General features: G+C 39.0%; 1 protein-coding gene across 9 annotated transcripts in view; it reads right to left on the reverse strand.

Annotated features, from left to right (window-relative positions):
- The window catches only part of YWHAZ (tyrosine 3-monooxygenase/tryptophan 5-monooxygenase activation protein zeta), a 31,824-nt gene extending 11,984 nt beyond the window's left edge, over nt 1-19,840 (reverse strand). Inside the window, exons 1-3 of one of the 9 annotated variants that reach the window (XM_071207947.1) lie at nt 18,621-19,840; nt 17,834-18,022; nt 14,545-14,849 (exon numbers count right to left, since the gene is read on the reverse strand). In XM_071207947.1, the coding sequence (XP_071064048.1) occupies nt 14,545-14,838 (294 nt within the window). In that variant the 5' untranslated portion in view covers nt 14,839-14,849; nt 17,834-18,022; nt 18,621-19,840. The other 8 variants (XM_071207950.1, XM_071207948.1, XM_071207949.1 and 5 more) reach the window with 8 other exon arrangements.
- Nucleotides 19,841-24,076: the final 4,236 nt, after the last annotated feature.

Genomic DNA, 24,076 nt, shown 5'->3' on the forward strand with positions numbered 1-24,076 from the left:
AATGAGCGTATAAATTGTTAGTGTACATTACATGACAGCGTAGTTTAGTTCCTAACTTCCTCACTGTTGCTCAGTAAAATCCAAATATAAGATAATGTGGATCTTAACATTCAAAATATGCTTTAGTGCTACTGTAATTTCAATTTTAGTACTTTGGGTTCAGTAATCTAAAATTTGTCAAACTAGGAAAAGAGTGTAATATGTAAAAACTTTAAAAATACAAGGTCACATCAAAAGACAAGATAAAGGAGAAACATCGTTCTTTAGAATTTTTTTAATAGTATACTGGTTATAATCACAAACTATGGAGACAGACTTCCTATTACCAGAGTTCAAAAATCCCAATCCACTGCTTACTAGCTCTGTCACCTTGGACAAAGTTCCAAAATCTCCCTGGGCCTTAGGTTCCTTATCTGTTACAGGGGGACATTAGAGGTAGACATCACACCTAGGGTTGTTAGGAGGATTAAATACATATGGAAAGTATTTTGAACAGAGTCTGGCACATAGTAAACAACAAAGAAATGTTATCATTTTGGAAGATACAGCTGTCAATTTGAACCACTTTCTGTAACCAACTTTTTTTTTTTTTGGTAACATCTAACCTAGTCACCTAAGAAAATGTTTGCATTACAACTCTAACTTGAAAATGACACCTCAACTCATGAGAGTGGTTAAATGGGAAACTGTGTTACCAATTTTAAAAAGTTTTAAAAGACACAAAGAACAAGAAATCCCTGAACCAACCAACTCAGAAACACCCATCTTAACTCTGGACTTTGTTTTATGTGCGCTAATTTCTTTATGTTTAAAAAAATATCATCTATTCATCCCAAGTGTGGTACTTATGATCCCTCTAAGCAGGTATACTTTCTAGGAAAAAACTAAACAGTTTAGTGTCAGTGAATGCTTTATAATTATGATTCCAAAGTGTTTGGTTTCAGGGGAGCAGATGTAGCTCAAGCAGTTGAGTGCCTGCTTCTCACATTGGAGGTCCTAGGTTGAGGTCCTGCCTAAAAACAGAAAAGAAACAAAGAAAAAAACCCAGGCTTTCCACACAAGGTGGTTCTTCTGGGTTCAGTCCCCAGCCCTGGTACCTAAAAAAAAAGTTTTTGGTCTCAATACTTTTATACTCTTAAAAACTGAGGACACACAATCTTTCACCTTATCATCAAGGGAAATGCAAATCAACCACAATGACAACACTTCACACTCAGATGGCTATTTTAAAAATGTAGAAAATAACAAGTGTTGGTGAGGATGCAGAGAAATAGAATTCTCACTGTTGGTGGGAATGTAAAATAGCGTAGCCGCTGCGGCAGTTCCTCAGAAAGTTAAACAGAATTACCAAATGATCTGCCAATTCCACCAAGTATATATCCACAATAACTGAAAACAGGGACTCAAATAGATAGTGTACGTCAATGTTCAATGAATGGAATAAGGATTCCATTTATGCAGAATTATTTAGAATATTCAAATTCATAGACAGGAAACAGATTGCAGGTTAACAGGACTTGAGGGTAGTGAGTGGTTATTGCTTAATGGGTATACAGTTTACTGTCTTGGGTGATGAAAAAAATGTTTTGGTAATGAATGGCAGTGATGATAGCACATTATTGTGAATGTAACTAATGTCACTGAATTGTACATTCAATGTACATTTACATGTACAGTGTACATTCAATTGTATTATGGAAATTTTATATTATATATGTCACCAAAATAAAATTTTGTTAATAGTACAATAAAAAATGTTCTTTCATGAATTGTAACAAATATACCACACTATTGCAAAGTGTTAATAATGGGGGGCCAGGGGGAAAATATGGGAATACTGTCTTTTTACATCATTTTCCTGTAAATCCACAACTTTAAGTTAAAAAAATAATTTAAAAATACATCAAAGTGGGGAAGAGGGAAATACAACTTACGGAACAGTACATATAAAAATCCTAGTAGTGTGTATTCTTCAAAGATTTAATTATTTTCACAGGCATAGTAAATTCTTAGGAAGATACAAACAAAGAACTAATAGAGATTACCTCTGAGGAGCGGGGATGGCTTTAGATCTTATATAATATCTAAATCATTATCCAAAACAAGAGTAATTTAAAATAAAATTTAGTCATGATTTTGGACCTTTAACTTTTCACATACACTTATATTCTTAACCTTCTTACAGTCTCCTTAAAGACACATGCTTTGCACACATTAGGCACTAAAATATTAAATCCCTTCATTGACATACAATATATGCAAAATTTGAATGGCTTCATTTAAATAGAAGTTTAGAGCAATTTCTGATACTTAAGAGGAAAGTTTATTAGCTCAGCATTCTGAAGACTAACGAGTTCATCTTATCAAACTTCTAAACAGTTAAGACAAAACATTACAGAAATTAGAGGTTGATAATATGTGATAATAAATATTTTGCTCAAAAAGGAAAAACAAAGTTCTGCTTCACTGAAGAACTAAGAATCCATTCTCATTTAAAAAACAGACAACTGTTTGGGTGTTGTACTAAGTACATATATTCAGAAACAGAAACCAAGGAGCAGGGCCAGAACTTTCTTTTTTTTTTTCTTCCAATCGATCAGTTGACTATATTGACAAGATACTGATTGGTTACATGTTGAAGAAAACATACAATACAAAACACAGAAAAAGTTGGTTCCATCCCCTCCCACTCCCCCCCCCCCACTCACCCACCCCCAAATACTCATCAACATGATTTGGTCAGAAGATCAATAACTTTCTAATATGCTTCCAGCACCCCTGGGTAAGTGCCAGGTTTCTATGTAATGATGATGGAGAAGGTAGGGGAAAATACAGAATAACTTGTTTGGAAGTTTTGTTTGGTATTAACTCCACCATCAATAGGTATGATGGTAGTTTCAAATCCAAACATCTCACTCTTGTCTTGTACAGCATTAATTTCAAAGCCTCCCTCCAATTTTATCTCAGGAAATCTCTAAGGCACCGTAAAAATCTTCCCCCAACCACCAGATGTTTAGATTTTCTTTAAATTCAAGGTCACTTCTTTCCCATCTTTTTTAAAAGGGAAAAACAAACTTAGGTCATGCTTCACATCTGTGACTTGAGTTTTTAAAGGTCCCTTCCATTCATAACTACTTAGAATCAGAAAATTTGTAGACTATGGGTCCTAAGACTAAACTCTAAAAATTAAGTACCCAATTATGAAATGTTTACTTATATATAAAGACATTTAGTTCATAACCTGTGACCAATTAACTATACTTACAGGGAGGCTACCATTAAAAACAAAAACAAAAACTGATTGGGTACTTTTGCAATATAGGGTTTTTAAATAAGTCCTCCATGCTGTTTAAGTTTTAAAACATAATGCGCTCTAATAAAATCACTTCCAAAGATTCTTACCCAAAATGCACAAACTGAATTGGATCATAAGGAATCACTAGACACATCCAAATTGAGGGACATTCTACAAAATAAATGGTCAGTCCTCTTCAGTCCCAAAATCATGAAAGACAAAAGTACTGATCCATATTAAAGAAAGCCAAGGCAAAATGATAAAATGCAAAGTGCAATCCTGGACAGAATTCTAAACCAGAAATATGAGATTATAGAGGCACAACTAGTGAACTTTGAACATAATAGTTTATTGTATCAATATTAATTTCCTGTTATTGATATTATGCTGTGGTTCATGTTACCATATGAGGAAGCTAGGTAAAGGATATACGGGAATTGTTTGTACTATTTTTCCAACTTTTCCCTAAATCTGAAGTTATTTCAAAATGAAGAGTTTTAAGTCCTAATGTAAGTCACTAAACTTCAGTTTCTTGATCTGTTAAAATGAAAGGCAAGGCTGAATATGATTTCCAATGTTTCTTAAGCTTCAAAAAAGTCCAACTCCAACTTTTAGTATCTAATTTTTAAAACACACAAAGTCAATAATTCTTGTGACGTCATTAGAAACAATTTAATTCCAACTCTACAGCCCAATGTATGAGTTCACATTTCTAGTCTTATACAATCCCTCCTGCAAGAGCCATAGTTTAAACATTTAATTTTCCAAGAAATTTTATTCTGTAAAGCCACTGAGGTTTTTATCACTAGATCTCTTAAAATTCTAAAAAGGAAACAGACAAAAGCACAATTAATTTGTCTCTTACTCCCCCTTGTGGCCGGAGTGGCTTCCTTTTCTTTAAATGAATCGCAATTTCCTCAATTGCTTCCAACTATACAATTATAAAAGTGCTTCACCAACAAGATGGCTAATAGCATCAAGAACTAATTTTAGTAGGTATTTGCAGACATTTTCACTTTAAACTCTTATTCTTCTGCACAATGTTGGCCTAACAGTGTAAAATTTCAAGTTGAAAGGCATTATATGAATAAGTGGTCATATATACAAAATGTTTAGAAGAGTTTAACTTCATTGATAGAAAATTGAGGATGAATGATAAAATAATTTTGTCCAGGGAAGAAGATGAGGCTCGAGTAACTGGGCGCCTACCACATGGGAGGTCCCAGGTTCAGTTCCCAGTGTCTCCTGGAGAAGGCAAGCTGGGATGGTAGGCAAGCTGACACAACAAAAGAGACACGAAGAGTAAAGACAATGAGACACAACAAACCAGGGATCTGAGGTGGCCTGGGTGATTGAGTGAGCACCTCTATTCCACATGAGGTACCGGGTTTGGTTTCCAGTGCCTCCTAAAGGAAAAACACAGACAGCACAGAGCAAATGGACAGAGAGCAGAGTAACTGCAATAAGAGGGAGGGTGGTAAGTAAAATAAATCTTTAAAAATAATAATTTTAACCAAATCACTTAACTGAATTTTCCACTACTAACAGATGGCAAATCTTTTCGACTTTTTAAGCAACAAGGAATAAAGCAAAGGTATACTTTCCCTGGTATTTTAAGAAATACCAAAGCTATTCTAAAGTAGTTTCTCTCTAATTTTTATCCAAAATGAAATAAAAACTATCTGCACAAAGCTTAATGCCTGGAATGTTCTAAAATGTTTTGTTTTTGAAAAATCGATTGGGAGAAATGGAAACATGAACCACTCTTCCATATTCAACCAACAGGAAGTAGTTTCTCATTATATTCCCTTAAATTGTATATATATTTCTCTAAGTTGACAAGATTTTTTAAAGAGCAGAAGCAATTTCTGCTCTTAAAGATTTCCTTGCCCCCAGGCAGGGCGTATAAAATAGCAGATAGTCATTAAACATTAGTTTAGCAATTTATTAAAATTCTCTCAATTTTAATCTCAAAATTAATAAACAAGATGCAGCGAAGTGGCAATGTCTTAGAGGTACAAAAGGTAATAAGCATTATTTGCTATTTGATTCTATCACAGGAGTGTGTTAATTCAAAAACTCCTCAAAATATCTTAATGAGGAAGATTCTATTATTCCCATTTTGAATATGTGGAAACAGAGAGATATAACTTACCCAGTCACAGTGGACCCCAAATTCAAACCCAAAAAGTCTGTATAGACTACTTTTTCCTGTATATAATAAGTCAGTACACATAAGTTTCCTTTGTTACATCAAGTCTTATCCCCGTGAACCACAGTAGAGCCTGATGATAATCCCTTCTACCAGATGGGAACAATCTAAGGGTATATTCCACAGTAGTAAAATACTCATCAAATTGTTGAAATAAGAAACTGCTTGTTCTATGTATACTATAGCCTGTCTACATCAATTGGCCTCAGTTGTCATTCCAGGGAATCACAATAAGTAATGAGTTTCGGGTAGGATTTCATCAAGTATTCCTTGGCTGAATGTGGTTCAAATAGATTCTATGTAAATCTAAACTCCCCTTTCATTATGTTTTAGGAAGAAAAGATTATTTATAGGCTATGAACTAGGAATTCATGAATCCTAGGTTAGCAAGAGGAGGTTTTCTCAGAAAAGCACCTGTATTTTATCGCTTTAGATGAGAAACATTCAACTCAAAACTGGATTCCTTGGTAATGTCAGTAATTAACTCTTAAATCTCAAAACTTGTTTGTAAGCTTTTTTACCACTACTAAAAAAATCCAAAAAAGTAAAATTCCAACACAACAAAACTGGGTACTACTCACAAATTAAATGCCATCTTTCCTACATGTTTTAAAATCAAGATAAACATGTATATGGGCCAACCCATTAGGAAAGCTCTTATTGGTCTACTTTTATAGAGTTAACATTAAGCTATCCTTTATTTTAAGTTCTATACTGCATACAGTTCTCATCCTCATATTATACCTGTGGCTACGAATTTTAGTTGGGGCATATTTGCACAGATTTTTTATTTGGACTAGAATGGAAGACTCACAACAAATCCTGTCAAATGAAGTCCACAAAAGCTTATACATGGAAACATTTAAATAATTTATTCTAATGTATGCAAACAAGGTACATGCACCATACAACAGGATCTTACTAATGATAACTCACTCATCCAGGTGGCTTTTGTTGCCCAAAGATCCACACTGTAGGAAAAGACAGCTAATAGAAAAAAAATTAGTCAAAATTTACCTACATTACTAATGCCACATATACCTTACCATAAAATGCAAAACTAAGTCAATGACAAATGACAGCTACTATTGCACAGCAAATTTTACAAAGATACACATTCTTCATCACTATAGGGAATTACTGCCTAGAGAAAAAGTAGAGTATGACCTGTTGCAGAGATGCAGATTGTACAATGGGAACTGCTGAGATATGGTGGTTAAATATGCCATTTCTCTCAAGTCAAGATATGCCTCCTAAAAATATTAAACATATCACAGTCCTTCAATGTACTTCACAAATATGGATGGCTGTTTTTAAGGAGAATGACAGGATGGAGCCAAATGGCTGAAGTTGAAAGTAACTTTGATATTAAGATTAAAATAAATTCTAAATCAGAGTAATGAAGGAGAAACCCTCAGAACATAAAGATGGGAATTAGTAAAGACTGTACCAGAGACAGTGGGGTGACAAACTAAAGCCAAAGTCTCTGTGTAAGGAATTTTGCCAAGGACTGAACAGACAGACAAAATGAAAGCAGTGTTTCAGATTAAGATGCAGTATAGAATTTACAATAAAGGTAGCAAGTCCTAGTGAAAAGATCACCAGTGGCAACAAAAGGTTTTTAATTGCACTTTTGTCCATTCAAATTATATCAAGTTTATCCTAAAAATATTACTTGCCAATATACTTCTCTGAGTGGGAGAGTAAGGGTAGAACCACTACTAGCATAATGGGAAATGCAGATAATTCTGGGATTATCCAGGGGATAAAATCATGCAAATGAATGTCAGCATGAATATAAAAGGTTGAGAACCACTGACCCAGGCAACACAGCAATAACACCTTGCAATCAGGAATATGAAGATAAAACTGACCCTAATATGTCATTTAAATTATTAAGCCTAGTAAATGTGCTAAAATGAGGTAGTTAGGAAAGACAGTTTCAAAAGAAAGACAAACTCTAGTTACGGGCAGACTGAAAATGACAGCGGTCCTAAATCCCCTAAAATCTCAAGCAGTGTTTATTCTCAAAGCAAAAGCATCACAATCAAGTTAAGAGCTAGGGAACCACAATGAAATCACATTAAGGATTACAGAAATTGTGGAAAAGAATTTTAAGGTTTATTAGAATCCCAACAAACTAAATTATTTAAGAATCACAAAGCACAGGGAAAAGTGTGAACAATAACACAATCTCTTTAGGAACCATGATATAAACTGGAATGACAAGCTTCATGGGAAAAAACAAAAAAAAGGAAAAATTGCTCAATATTCATTCAGGTAAAACTCATTTCCAATAGCTGGACACCTGCAGTTATCTACGACCGAAGATTCCCAGCCTGACAGGATCAGAATCAATACTTGAAAAAAATGAGTTACTGGAAAAAGCCAGTTGAAGCTGAGAATTTTAAGAAAATTTTATTTATGTTCCTTAAATACTGTTTTAGCCTAAAACAAAAAAAGCATATTCATTTTCTAATTTGTTGTTATAGTGGCAAGGCTTCTTCCTAGAACGAGTCTGCTGATGGAGATGTGTATAATCTTTACCATATAACTTTCTTTAAACTTTATTTTTAAGGAAGTTTTAGATTACAGAAAAGTTTCCTTGAAAATACAAGGGAGTCCTATATACTCTACCCCCTCCCCCTCTCACATTTCTCCCTATTAATAACATCTTTCATTAGTGTCGTACATTTTGTTACAATTGATGAACAAATAACCCTAACTTTTTTTTTTTTTTTTTGAGGTACCAGGCCAGGGATTTGACCTGGGACTTTGTATGTGGGAAGCAGGCATGCAATCACTGAGCCACATAGCTCCCCTGAGCTGGTGTTTCCATTTGTTTACTTGTTTGTTTTATTGTTTTTAGGAAGCACCAGAGACCAAATCTCCCATATGGGAAGCAGGTGCTCAACTGCTTGAGCCACATCTACTCCCAACCATGTAACTTTTTAATCTATTTTAGCTGATACCAGACCACCCATAATTTTGATTTTTTAAAACTTCTTTCTCATTTACAAACACATTCTTTGATAATAATACGTTACCCAAGAATCACCTATTTTGGAATCAGAAATTTATGGTGAAATTAATCTAAATAGCCTAATGACATTAAATGACTATAATGTATTTATATGTATAATATTTATAACATACATACACATATTTGTAATATATAATATTATAAAAGCAGAACTGTGTCCTATGCTGGGGGGTCTCATATGCTAGAACCACTTAACAGATGTGAAAAAAGGTATTTTGTTCATGGGAAAAAACCATAAGCCTTTTATAGGCTTTTTGTTTTGTTTTTTTTTCCCACCATTTTATTTTTTAAAGGTACATAGATCACACAAAACTTTTATAGGTTGTTAAAGCTGCCCTAGAAGCCAAATGCGGTACTGAAAAATATAACAAGATTAATGTATGATGTATTTGGGTCCCGCTTGAGAATCTAGTCTAATGATAAGACAATTAATCCAAAGGACAGAACTAGATTTCACAGACTAAATGTTCAAAATAACTGTCAAATCATAAAAGCTGATTTTCTTTATAAACACAACTATTTTTATGTCTACCAACCACCGCGATCTTCGAAAAGGCAAAGCTTGTTATCATTTCCTTTCAAATGTTTTCCATGGCCTTTAAGTCTTTAGCATTTAAGATACATAAAATAAAACTTAATAGCTTTATAATAAGCCCTTAGTGATCTAACCCGTCTCTCCTTGTAGTCTCATCTTTGCAAAAAGGCTTAAATGCAGCAAGATCCAGACACAAAAAGCTTGTTCTGAAAGAATGACCTAGAATGTACTAACTCATACAGAACTCTTATAGAGGAAGCAGCCGTGGCTCAATCGATTGGGCTCCCATCTACCATATGGGAGGCTCTGGGTTTGTGTTCCAGGGCCTCCTTGTGAAGGCAAGCTGGTCCGTGCCTGCAGATAGCTGGCACAGCAAGAAGATGCAACAAAGGGAGAAAAGCAGACACAGAAGAACTCGTAGCAAATGGACACAGAGAAGACAACAAGCAAGCAGCAAGGGGGGGGGGGGCGGGATGAATAAATAAATAAATAAGCTTACAGAATCTTCACTTAATTTGCCAGATTAACCAAATTTCATGTAAGTGATAGGTTGGTTTATGGTAGATTCTTCATTCCTACGTAAAAAATGAGGCTAAATATGGTCAATAGGTCTTTGGCTACCCTGCAGAACTCCATTCTATGTCCATCAGCAGTTACATGCTTACTATATTTTTTTCCCCTAAAACTAGGCCATTACACCAACTGTAATTATTTAAATGTTACTTTTTTAATACAAGAGTGAAAAGATGTATTCATCTGAAAACGAAATGGAATGCTTTAGAAAAGGGGTTCTTAAGGGGTCTGTGAGCTTAGATTTAAATTAAAAACAAAAACAAACCACATTGTTCTTGTAGGAACATGTTGGTACAGTTGTGATATATTTATTAAATACAGAGCATAGTTTGGACTTAGTAAGAGGTCAGTGGTTTATCACCTGACTGGCAAAGGGGTCCATGTATGAATAAAAAAGGTTAAAAGAACCCCTGTTAAATACAAAGACTAGTTTTTAAAGAGTCACCAAAAAAAAAAAATCACTTGGGGTAGAGGAACTTTTTAAAGTGTAGGAAAAATGATATATAACTAGAAGGATTATTAACTGACTTTATCAATCATTTAAGTTCTCACTCTACTACAGAAACCCAAACTGCATTTTTGCAGAGGATGTGGTTTATGCAAAAAAGATAGTAAATTATTTTCAAGCTGTGGATCTATAGATACATATAAAACACTTGACAACTGAATGTGCACATCAATGTTTTAATTTTTTTTTTTAATTTAAAAGCATGATTTTCAACTAAACAATGAACTAGGAAGCTTCCCTATTGAGGAGGCAACCCCTAGGATTTCTTCGCTAAAGAAATGGCTGTTCTTAAAAGATAAAAAGAAAAGCGAAATTATTTACTATAAGCTATTAAAACTCTCGGGTCCTGTGTTTCCCCCCTTTTCTCACTCAAATAACTGAGGGCTGCATACAATTTTCTTTTCTTTTCTGGATTAAAAGAGTTGGATCATTATTTCATGTGTATAGTTCTTATACTTCAAGACTTTTCTCAAAATTTTCACTGATTCCAATTTTGAATCCTTTAATATTTTCCTCTTGGTTCACTTTTAACTATTTTCACAGCTCACTTCATCACTCAACACCTTTAGGTCTTCTATATCTCTTATTAGAACAGGCAGGACAACCAGGGATAGTTAATCTGCTGCTCCTATTTAAACTGTTGGTCATTTTCCCCCTTCCCACCAAGCAGCAAGAACACCCACCTTTCCCATTCCCCTCCCTACATTTTCCTTATTTCCACTTCATATAACTTTAGATCTCCAACCGTACACAATACCTCACCAGGTGTAAAACTTAGTGCTTTATCTTGAAGTTCTCTCCTTAAAAAGACTACTCAATGTGCTAAAACAACTAATTTATTCTTTCCTGGAAAAGTCTGTAGACATCTACAAAGTCACGTAAGTTATCCAAACTTAACTTTGAAACATACTGAAAGCCACATTTGGAAAAGATATGTAATTATATATCTATAAAGTAGTCAAGATGGGCATAACACTGCAGAATTTTTGAGAAGCCCTTATTCTAATGAATGATCTGCACTGTGATTTTCAGCTTAGAAACTAACTCAATATAGCAGTTTTTAAAGCCCAAGTCGTATTTTAATATATTCAGACTAGGAGAACCCAAAAGCTGCGTGGTTTCCTTGCATGTTCTCTGCTTAATGGGAGTTCAATGGGTTGGAGATAAAAATTACAGCCCAGCAACCACACCTTAAACTGCCCTGTGCAAATAAAAATGTAGAGTAGCCTAATAAAATGGAACTCAGTTAACTGAATCACTATTATTATGATTACTCAACTACTGTTGCCAACTGTTACAAATGTTAGACACACTATTTAGTGCTTCCTCTCATACCTCTGTTAAGAAAAGGAAAGGAAGTGGCTGTGTGGATCAATCAGTTGGGCTCTGGGTTCTACCATATGGGAGGCTCTGGGTTCACATCCCAGTTTCTCCTTGTGAGCGCAAGCTGGCCAGCACCCGTGGAGAGCTCACGGCCTGCACCCGCAGAGAGCTGGCATAGCAAGATGACACAACAAAAGGGAGACAAGCAGATACAGAAAAAACGAGCAGCAAATGGACACAGAGAAGAGACAGCAAAAAGAAAAGGAACAAGCCTCAACGAGGGAATAAATCAATCTTAAAAAAAAAAAAAAAAAGACATTCTTTGCCTTACTCCAGTGGTTTTTAATCTTTTAGATGAAACTTTTCCAAGAAACACAATTTTAAAGGCTTCTTGGACCTTTTAAATCTTATTCATAGATTCTGAGTTAAGAGATCCTGTCCTATTTACAAGACAGACTTAATACCGTTATCACTGCTTTTAAAGAGAACCCCAAAGCTAATGTAAGTCAAAGTGTTATTATCTGGAGCTCTTTTTACAGGAGATAGTTGAGTCTGAATTAGGTTTTCTAGAATGTATTTACCTGCTTTTTCATTTCATCATGTGCAAGTCAAAAACTACCCTATTTTTGACTGCGTAAGTTAGAAGAGGTGTTAAGGATCACTCATGTTAAGACCCTCTCCTACCTCCTCCCGTCCTTCTTCTATCAATAGAGCTTTTGGTCTAAGGATTTGGCAGGAAAGACATATCACCTGAGTACACATGTATCAATTTCAATTAACACCACAAGGAAGAGAAGAACCCCAAGTCTTTGCACAATGACAAGTTTACATTTTAAAGAATATACTAGTGACCATTTTCTCTGTTAATGGTCTACAACTCTCTTACTTGTTTTCTTCAAATTTAAAAATCAAACTTTACAAAAAAACTAGAGTAATAAAAAAATATGATTGTTTTCATCATATAACTAAGACCTTAATATGTAAGTAAATTAAAGCACATTAAAACTCTACTAATCCTTAAGCACAAGCCTTGAAATTTTTTTTCTCCTCCTCAGGGAGAAATCAGTCCTGCTAGGTTTTATTCTTTTGTTTTAGTAGAAAGAGGAAAAGGAATTTCACCCAAGATGTTTCCAGAGTCAACATGCACTTTGTCTCCCCTCCCCCCAAATCATTCTTGCTCATTCAGTTAACAAAACTTAAGCATCTACTATATACACATTAGGAGGTATGACTCATACAAAGACCACCAACAGAACCTTACTCTTTAATCTTTAACCAAGGCTGGAAACAAAAGCTTGTTTAGAATTCTCTAAACTTTGTGCACTGTAAAGAATTAAACTTCCTTTTTAAAAAAAAAAACACATGGGTATCACCAATATCAATTCCCTTAAAAATCTTATCAACAGAGAGAAGCTATTCAGAGATCAATCTAGTTATAACCATCCACTGGTTCTACACAATGTAATTTTTTTCCCTTGGTAAGGAAACCAAAAGGAAGCACAGGTGAAATTGCTGTAGTCTTTTTCCTAAAAAAACCATCACCCTGATAGGACCTTTTATACTTTGTGCATGGAAAACATGCAGATACCTACCTGGAATTGCAAAACAGCTTGTTAGCAGAGTAAATGTTACCACATCCCTTTTAATCCCTGAAGGTGATTGTCTTAAGAGAAATGAGCAATAAATCCTTTGAAACCAAAATGAAAATTAACTGGCCTATCAGGTACAATTGGGAAAAACACCAGAATGAACAAAATTCATACCCAGACAGACAATAGAGTTAAAAGAGCAGGAAAGTAAGCCATGTATTTTTATTACAGAAAAAATAGCTTATTTTCAATTTTTAAGTATTATTACTTTAGTAAACCACAAGACAAGCATTTGTCATTTAATTTCGCTAAAGCATGGAATGTTTTCTATTGTCTTAGAAATTAAAAAACAAAAAGACTCCAACTTCCAAGACAAATGCCACATGGAACTTTACCATTGTGAACTCACATTAATTAGGAAAAAATATTGTTCTTGAAAAACAAAAAATACCATTTGAGAAAAATGTACAATTTAGGAACTGATTCAACTTCATTAGTAATTAAAAACTAGTATAAAGGAATCAAAATCATCACAACTTTAACTAAAAAACCCAGATCCACAACCACATCAGAAATAATTCTGATAATAAAAATAACGGTTTATTATTAACAAGGCTCAAATATTGAGGCTAAGCATTCAGTAAAACCATTAAAGTTACTTCAAAAACTCCTGCTTTGTTAAGGGGAAACAATATACACAGGATGGTATATGCTAATTAGCTGAATCTGCTACCAGTTTACCCTCAAATCTAAAACTTGGACAGCCATCATTTGTAAGAAATCAGATTAAAATCAACTAACACTTAATGTTTAATTCTTTTAGGTTTTTAAGAGAAGCACAGTACTTCAACAGAGGAGGTACTGAATGCTTAAATACTTCTTGACTGAACCTGGAAAATCAAGCTTGAGCTAGTCATAACCTTTTTAATCACGGCTGTCTGTCCGAAGTTGACTTCCAACACGTAAATGCAGGATGAGGCAAAAACATGGTGAAGTCAGTTCTTTTGCATGGTTGACTCACCACATTAACACTATAGTGCCTGATGCAGGGAGGAGCACTATGTCCCTAAGGGAATCTCCCATAAAATAAAATTAAGTAAAATCCTTCTGTCCATATATATATATACATCTAAGAAAATTAGCTGAAGAACTACTACAAATACTCTAGCCATAACTGAAACCGTAATATTGTCAGTATATCTTCTCAATTTGTACAAAACAGACTACCAGCCTATTTTTAACAAAACTGAACTGATAAACATTGTTATACATTTATTTTATACAATCTTATCTCTAATTGTTTTAACATCTTTTAGGAATGACACCTTGAAGACTTCTAAATTTATTACTCAACTTTTAAAAGGAAAAGAAAAATCAGAGAAATAAAAATTTCAAAGAAATGTAACTGATACCCATTATATCAACCCTATATTACAGTGAAGCTGGATTGAATGTTTGATTCTCACCAGTACATCATTGCAGATATCTCTTAGCTCGGTCTCAATTTTCTCTCTGTATTCTCGAGCCATCTGCTGTTTTTTCTCAGCACCTTCCGTCTTTTGCTCAATACTTGAGACGACCCTCCAAGATGACCTACGAGCTCCTACAACATTTTTATAAGCAACGGAGAGAAGATTCCTCTCCTCATTGGATAATTCAGCTCCTTGCTCAGTTACAGACTTCATGCAGGCTGCCATGTCATCATATCGCTCAGCCTGCTCGGCCAGTTTGGCCTTCTGTACCAGCTCATTTTTATCCATGACTGGATGTTCTGCAGGGGGAAAAAGTAGCATTTAGATATTTTTCCATCAAAATAAACAGACTCAAAATCATACCTGTTGTATATAGCTAGATTAACACCTCAAACCTACCTGCCTACGGAAATAAAAATGCAGTCTTACAAAAGAATCAGAATAAGGAAAAAACCCAAGCAAACCATACTCGGCATGCAGAGGTAAAGTTAACAGTTTAGCAAAACTAAAATTGCATTACCTTATCTTTGTTCAGAAGATCCTAATTCCACACAAGATCAAAGCACACTCGGTCAAGAGACTACCTGAAAAACCACCCCTTATCTTGGCCAGAATCCCAACTCCACAGTTTCCAACATCACTAGTGATCCAAAATTAAGCAACTTTTCATTCTTTATTGAAAAGAACATCTACGAAGAACATTACAATTTTACCATACTCCCAGAATCGTAATTCATTTTAATTTAATGCATATTCATATCTTCTTAGACTCATGTACCTACTTCTTGTCGAAGTGTTTAAATTTTAATTGGTATTACCAATCACCCCAAATTTACTGGAACTTTACAAATATGTCAGCTGAGAATTTCCTTTGAGAAAAGACCAAACTTCTATGAATGTCAAACATAACCACAAAGGATCAATATCTCACTATGAGGTCTTATCTACCTTGTGCCTTTTTATATACACATAGACATATAAAAAATTATTCACCAGTCCTGGATTTTCTTACTCATCTGTGAATATTAAAATGTTAAATACTGAAGCACATAGTATCTACAAGTGTTTGCAATGTCACTGTTCTAGTTTAATTGTAGAATACTGCCTGTAGTTTCTAGCAGTTACATTTTAACAGAACGTTTATCATTCAAGCTGCCCTTTACAAAATTTCCCATTTCTTTGCTTCATTTTAAAGCTGCCTAGGACTTCCAGTATACCTCTCCTACACTTTTTAAGATATCCTTTTTAAAGATACTAAACAATAAAGAAATACACTAAACTACAGGATAAATTAAACAATTTTAAAAATGTACAGCCTGAAGTGCATTATTAAATTAAAAGGTGAACAGAGTCATTGTCACCCAATATGTACGAACTGACTCTCCAATATTACATCCTTTATCTTCCCAAGGAAATCCACAATACTACTTTTCTCCTCCCAAATCAGAACAAGACCTGGTAGTTAAACCAGCTAGCTGACATACGGGTTATATTGTTTTAAGGGGTAAACTTTAAAATTCGAAATCGCTTATTTTCCTCCGACTCTCGAAATTAATTTTAATCTCTGGACCTCAGAAACACTGGTTAATGCTGCTTCGAGCAAAAAAATATTTAATATCAGTACAAAGGTTTTTCTCCCTAACCCCTCCAGTACAAGGGGAAGTGGATTAGGTTTCTCACAGAAACTGTGTCCTCCCAGGCCTCGCCTCTATACTGCGGAGAACTCGCCGCACCCATTTAACCCTTAACCGACTTAAGACATCGAGATGGGTGAAACGAAAAGGGGCAGACCTAGTCTTTAAAGGGGAAATCCTTCCTTCCGCGCTAATCGCCACCCTCCCCCCTTCCTTGACTCCGCCCAATCCTGTACCTCCTCACAAGTCCCCGACGCTCCCTCTTTGTCATGGCGGATCTGTGTCAAGGAGCCCAACCTACAGCTCGGCGTTTGCTCACACACCCCCCCCCCCCAGCAAAAGGGAGGGGGGCCCGCGCCCCCGCCCTAGGGGGGGGACTCCCTCCCACCCCCTACCCAAGACCGGGACGCCTGCGCTGCCCGCAGAAGCGGAACCACTCCAGCCCCGGCGCGGGCACATCCCACTCTTCCACCCGGTGTCTTCTCAGCCACCGCACCCCGCGGGTGCCCATTTAGTCTAGAAGGGTCCGACAGCTGCAGCAGGTGGGGGAGGGGAGAAGAGGGAACCACACCCAGCCGAGCTGGGCCACCACCGGCTGTTAAGCTCGGGCCCCGCAAAGCAGGATATTCGTCTAAAAACGAGAGTAAGGCCCCTCCAGTTCTAACCCATCCGGAAGAAGAGCGAGCAACGGCTACGCGCCGTCTTCCCCAGCCTCGTCCCCATCCCCGCCTGGTTTCGGGGTCCGCATCAGAACCTCCCCCATCCATTCAAAAGGCCCCACCCCCACCGGGAAAATTCAAGTTCTTTCTCCCACCGGTGAACCCAGAAAACTCAGCCCTAGGTCGCAGGCGGGCCCCACCCCAGGCCCTCGCGCCCGTGGTCGGCTCGCCCTCGGCCCCAGAAGCGCGGTCTCGCCCCACGTCTACCTGGCTGGCACCGTCCGGCAGGGCCTGGGCTCGGAACCTCGGCTCCGGCCTTCCTCCTCCCGCCGAGCTGCTCTGCGGCCCCGGCCCCTCCCCGCCGCCGCCTCCCGGGGTGGGGGAGGGCCCTGTCCCGCCGCCGCAGCGCGGAGAGCGGAGGCTGCGCCGAGAAGGGAGGGAGGGAGGGAGGAAGAAAGGGAGGAGGAAGAGCGGCGAGCCGGGGAGCGGGAGAGGGGAGGGGGCGGCCTCACCTGCGCCACTGCGACGCCCGCAGCCGCCCAGTCATTACCTCGGGCGGAAGCCGGGCCATGGAGGACGATGGGTTTGGGGGTCACAGGGACAAGGGATGGGAACGGATCGGGGTCAGTGGAGCCTCGGCGATGACTCGCCCACCCTGGGGACCTGGCGACCGGGCGGATCCCTGGCGACGGCGCGTGTGGGCGCGTTTTCCACCCCCGGGGAGTGGGATAGGGGAGCGCGAGCCTATCCGGGCCGGGTCGTCGATCCGGAAGCAAGTAGCCGGAGGCAGTCGCAAGCCGCCCGCCCGAGTCCAGCGGAAGAGAAGCCGCCGCCCGTCTCCGCCTGCCGAGACTCCGCCTCAGCCCAGCGCGGCTACCGCCGGGCGAGCCAGGGTGAGGGGCTGTGGAGCGGGGAGGATTCCCACGCTTTCGGAAGGCTGGTCTGGGCCAGGCAGGGGTGGGGCGAGGCGGCGGCATTCGGGTCCCTTACCTGTGTCCGGAGTAGGTGGCCACGGACAGACGGGGCTCAGCAGTCTCTGGGCGGCGGCGGCGGCGAGGCTGAGACTCTGTCGGCGGATCTCGCAGCTCACAGGCTACAGCCGCTCCGCAGACACGGGGTTTCCTCCAATCACCAGCCCCGGCAGCAGGGGCACCACACGCACGATGACGTCAAACGCTGCTATGGCAACCGTTGATTGGTGCCCACAGCCCTGGGGGCCCAGCGCAACCGCCGCTCCCTGAGCGCGCGCACCCTCCCCACCCGCGCTAGAGGGCGAGCGCGGAGAAGCGTGCGCCCTCTCCCGCTACCTACACTCCACCCTTCTGCGTTCACCTTCCACCCCTGTGCTTAGTCCACCTTTTTCTTCCCTGCCTACCGCTAACCTTCGTACCTGCCTTTCTCCTTTGCTCTGAAGTACGCTCTTTCTCTGTCCCCCCGCAACCTCCTCCGGCTTACTCTTCTAAACCAGCGAGAGGGAATTTCCTCCCCACCCCCACCTTAGCGTTTCTTTCGTTCCTCTGCGCCTGCGCCAGTCACTCCCTCTAGAAAGAGCCCCGGTTCAGCAACATCCGGGACCTTTCATGTCACCCCCACCCCCTCCCCGCTGCCCAGCCCGCCCCGCCCTTGGCCCTGGAAGGTGCTAACTGCCTACTGGGCTGCCCCGGGCCTGGATTACGAGTGGCTCCGCGGCTCCAGCATTGTGATCGGGATGGTGCGGGGGTGGGGTGGGGGACAGGGTGCGGTCACCCGGCGAGAGCGGGGAGGTGATGTGTGCTACCTCTCGGCTGCTCCGGTCGCCAGGCGGGGCCGACCTGGGCGCGCAGCCCCTCCCTTCCGCCGCTGCGGGTTTACCTGATGACTGGGAGAAAGCGGCGTTAAACCTTTTAAGGCTCGGAAAGGAGAGTGTCCATCCCCTGAGTGTGGGCTGAGTGACGGGCTTGTTTTCCAATCGGGAGCTCAGGATCTGCTCGCAGTGACAGCCGCGAGGGGACAATTGGGGGGGGGGGGGGCGGGGCGCTGGGCCCTGTGGAGCTTGCGGGAGGTGAGGCCTGCAAAGAGAAGCTGTGGCTTTCAGAAGACTAACAGCTCTCTAGGGACGGGTTCTTAACAAGGGGTCCTGTGGCCTTGAATTGAAATTCGAAAAACATTCTTGTGGGGAAAAGTTGGTGTGGGTGTGATGTATTTAGTAAGTAATGCACAGGATAGGATGGACTTAGTAAAGGGTGGTGGTTTTCACCAGACTGGCAAAGGGGTTTGTGGAACAGAAAAGGTTAAGAACCCTGCGGAAGGGGGAAAGACAGGCTTCTTAAATGGGGAGGGGGAGGGGACTTGAGGCAATCTAGGAAGCCTTAAAATGGAGGGAAAGAGAGTTGTACGCACTGATTCCATCTCTTAGGCTTGATTTTTTTCTATCCAAATAAAGCTTGCTCTTGAGGACCTCAAAGCATAAAGCTCATTACCTTTTTTTCTTCCTGAAGCAAGTTGTGAGGGATGTTGTAGTTTTGAGGCCTCTGTTTGGCTCAGTGGATAGTGGGAGTGGACCCGTGGGACTGGGCCCCAGGCAGTATGAGGAGCGCTGGGACTAGAGGCCAAGGAAGAGGGGGAAGGAGCAGGGCGGATGAAATTGCGCGGGCTTCACAACATGCCAACCTAAAATGGTAATGCCTCCACCTAATCAACTTGAGGAAGTTCCAAGAGATCAATTCGTAGCGTAAAATGTCTCTGCCATTTCCTCCTTTAAGTTTGTTAGACCCAAGGAAAAAAAAAGACTAGACCTAGAATGACCTGCGAAAAGCACTTGCTAAAGTTGTGAGGGTAGTGGATATAGCTCAAATGATTGAGCGCTTGCTTCCCACGTAGGAGGTCCCTGGTTTGTTCCCCGGTACCTACTAAAAACAAAACAAATGAAAAAACACTCTCACTGGGGTGCAGATATAGCTCATTGGCAGAGTGCCTGCTTCCTGTATACAAGGTCTTGGGTTCAATCCTGGGTACCTCCTTTAAAAAAAAAAAAAAGTCTTTGAGAGTTTATAGTTAGCAGCGAGAGAACTGGGAACTCAGGAATTCCTATTACCTTTGTGTAAACTCCATCTTGGCCTCACTGATTTTTTTTTTCCCCCAGTATATAGTACATCTTTATTGAAGCCCTACCTGGGGCCTTTTCGAGGCACAGCTGACCAAAGAGCGTCATGTAACTAGTCCAGCCTCGAGTTCTGTAAAGGATTGAATTTTTCAGTAGCAAACACACAAAATGATTCCTAACCCTTTCAGCACCTTGTCTTTTCTGTATATGATGGATATAAATGTCCAGACCACAAGAGTGTCCTGCAAATTACCTTTGGCCTGAAGTTACAGCTGGCACTTTGATAGCTAAAAAGGAACACTGGAAATGAGAGTTTCCAGTGACAAGTTCAATTTCAGTGTTTTTATTTTTTCCGTGTTTTCACAGATTCATAGTAGGCTGAATGGATGAACAAATAAATCAGGGTTTCATTTCTGAGATTTTACACTCACCTTTCTTTGGCTTCCAAGTAAATACTTTTAGGGAGTGACTCACTTAAAATGACTAATATTTCAAAAGTTTTTTTTTTAAAGAGTTGCTTCCAGTTTTGTGCTAGGCACTAGAAATTTGACAGAGGATATTAAGTAAATTAAATCTTTTTAAAAATAGAAATTGAAGTTTCATATCAAATATAAGCCTGAATAGAATATATGCCTTTTTTTCCAGAGGAATTTAGGAGATTTCTGTATGTACATAAATTATGGATTTACTTTAGGAAAGAGCCAAGTTAGGTTTTGCCTCATGCTTTAAGTAGCAAGCATTTTTTAGAGAAACAACAGGAGCTGTTAGGTTTTACATTTTCAAATCACCATATTCATAGACTGGAGGTATAATAAGGCTGCAGAGAAGCAATAGTAGAGAAGGTCATGAAAGCATCAAGTGAAAAGAATTTTAGGAAATAAGAAAATGTGGCAATGATAATGGCAAAGCAGAATAGAATAAACAGAACTGTGAACTTGAGCTCTGAGAAAATTACTGGAGACTTTTGCCTGACCTGTTTTACTTTCTTCACTGCTCCACTGTTATCTCAGTCAGGTTGCTTAACCTCTCTGTACCGTGATTTCCACATCGAAAAATACTGGTAATAAAAGTGCTTACCTCATTAGGTGATGTTAGAGATTAAATGAAATCATATGTATGTATGCACCAAGTCAGAACTGGGTACAAATCCTGGTTTTGTCGTTCAAAGTTATGTAATCTAATGCAACTAAATTGGATATACTAGTCCACTCAATCAGATAAGTACATGGAGTGAGTGAGAAGGTAAGGAGAGAGCCTCACCTAGTATTCTAGACTAGGATAATCTATTATTGGAATAAACTGGTGCTTGCTGAAGAGGCTATTTACCTAACCCATTTTTCTCACAGCTGGACTCCATTACCCAGTCTCCCTTACAATTAGGTGTGGCTAAGTGACTGAGTGCTAACTACTGGGTTATCATGGGATAGGACCAAAGTTGTGTTCTACACCTGTGGGCCTGGCCCATGAACACTTACCCTTTTAAAACTTCTGCAGGGTCTGTGATCTGCCAGTTATATAGAGAGTACTCTATGGCCTAGAGGAGAATGGAGTGGAAAATGAAAGCACCTGGGTGCCTGAAAGTCTATGAAATCCTATGACAGCATGCCCCTAACGTTTTGGACTCTGTTGAGGGATAGCTTTCTGGGTTTTTTGTTTGTTTGTGTTTTTAATACGAGAGTTAGGATTTATTTGATGTAACAGCTAGTGTTATATAGTAATGCCTGTGGATGTCATCGGTGAACCCAAAGCACAGTAAAGAATAAAAAAAAAAAAAGGAACCTAATCTCATGATAAAAGGCAGTTAAATATAAGAAAAATATTCTGGAATAACCTTAGAAAAATAACACTTTCCTCAGTTAATTCTAAATAGGTCTAATAGTCTCACCATGGCTTACTTTTTTTTTTACTTGCTACCATCTTCATTACTTTGTCTATGTTAGCCTTTTTCAGACCATACCTTTTAACTCTATCTCAGCATTTCAACATCTAATCTGTGTTCTATGACACTTTTGTCAAAGACCAGGTTTTTTGCATGCTGATTTAAAAATAAATAAATAAACAAGAAAGTCAGATGACTTGAGTTTTCATTTCGTATATTCATCAAACTCTTAATAATAAGAGTCCACTGGCCAGAAATTACACTAGTTGTTGGAGATAAGGATGAGTTAATCATAGTCCCTGCTGGAAGGAGCTCACAGTCCAGGGACAGGGACAGGTACTAACTGTAATTACAGTGCAGCACAGTGAGGTAAATGCTAATAAAGGTGAGCAAGTTGTCTTTGGGCACTCTGAGCTGTGGACATTAACTGTCCATGGAAGGTGAGGAAGGCTGCCTGAAAAAACTCATATTTATATAATTCATTGATTTATCAGCAGAGTCAATTTTGCTTTCCTTCCTCCAGTGAGGTTTTTAATTCTGTTAAATTTTTAGTTTTCTTACATCCTTACCTTATGCATCACTGTTTGATAGACACCATATCTCCTTGCATTCTATTAGGGATACAAAACAGATGTTTTCAAAATTTTTCTTTTCTTATAGTAACTCGTTTTCAGTTATATGCTTTTCCTTAGAGTCTTTGGATAGTTTTCTGTTTCTTTGTACTACAGAATTTTGTTAGATCTGATGTTGTGGTGGTTATTTTCCTATTATATTTCATTGAGAGAACTTTCAGTCTCAGTGTTCGCTGACAGATGAAATTTCCTCTGCCTCTCTTTATCATCTTGAAAACTGATAGACTTTCCTGCACAGATCTAAAGTTGTAGGATGCGAGTACACACTTCCTTCCTCAAAGTCTCGAATCCAGAAGATTTACATTTATCACCTGCTGGGTGACAGCCATGACAAAATCTTCCTCTGACTCAATTGTCCAGTTGTCTTTAATGAGGAGAATTTATCTTGTCAAGAGTCAGAGGCTATCTGTGGTTCTTATTTAATCAGCTGTGATAAAGGGGGAAACTACAAACTTGAACACTGCTGTCAGAGTGCCTTATCTGTAGCTCTTTATTCCAGGGGTTTTTTATACATGGCATTTTGTAAACAGTCACAACTCCCCCACCCCCCACCCCTCACCCCCAGCCATCTACCTCATGTCTTGCCTTCTGGGATTTGTAGATTCTGACTGAATAGCAGTTTGAAGGCTTTTTACCAATTTTGCTCTTCTTTTTCAGAGGATAAAGTATGCATGGTAAAATATCCTGATTTAGCCGCCTATCACTATAGTCTGGAAATTCTAGACTCTTGCAAAAGGTTGACTTACTCTTCAAAACTTTTTCATGACATTTTAGTGGGAAAATGGAGAGGTTATTGCAAGAATCTTAGCTTGACACCATTTAAACATCTTAACTCTTAAGCCTTTGGTCAATTATATTTTCCTTTTTTTTTTTTTTTTACATTTTGTAAACAGAGATGAAGACTAATGTGATGTTCAACATTAGGAATACTTTTGCAAGTTGAGATTGATGGTGCAGAAATGAAATTGCTAGGAATTTGGTCTGAATTCAGGAATAGTTTCTATGGAGAAGTATTCCTATGTAGGAAGGAAAATGAGAAAGGATACTGGTCCAACTATGTCTCTTCAACCAGTTGCTTGTCACCAAGTGGCAATGCCTTGAATCAGATAAAGGCAGCTGGTAGCACACTGTTTTAGAAGTGTGCATATTTACAATTCAGAAGTGATCAGCAACCAAGTTGTGGAAAGTCAGAAGAAGACTTTGTCTCTGTCTGACCTGTGTTTCAGTCCTGAGTACCCAAGAATAAGCAAAGTGAACATTTGGAATTCATTAAGGGTTTGGAATACAATAAGAATACATATACATATATCAGAAGAAAATTTTTTATTCCCTCCACTCTAGCATAACAGGCATCTGGAAAACGAATCAAGCACAATGTGGACTTCTGGCAATTTTCCTGGGAACTGATATAACATTTTTCCTAAGAGCAAAGTTTCTGTATTTTAGCTTTCCTGGTCCTTCCTCTGGGGCAATTGCTGTCAACTTGAAACTATTTTTAGAAGGTGTTTCCACACTTTCCTAACCATGAAATCCTCAGAAATTCCTGGAATATTTTAATATTTCAGTGACTTAATAGGAATTGTCATCCAAACCCAACCTATAGTACCTTCTGGGTAAGTCAGATGTATGTTACTTTTTTT

Source organism: Dasypus novemcinctus, chromosome 14 (assembly GCF_030445035.2).
Source record: "Dasypus novemcinctus isolate mDasNov1 chromosome 14, mDasNov1.1.hap2, whole genome shotgun sequence".
Lineage (NCBI taxonomy): Eukaryota > Metazoa > Chordata > Mammalia > Cingulata > Dasypodidae > Dasypus > Dasypus novemcinctus.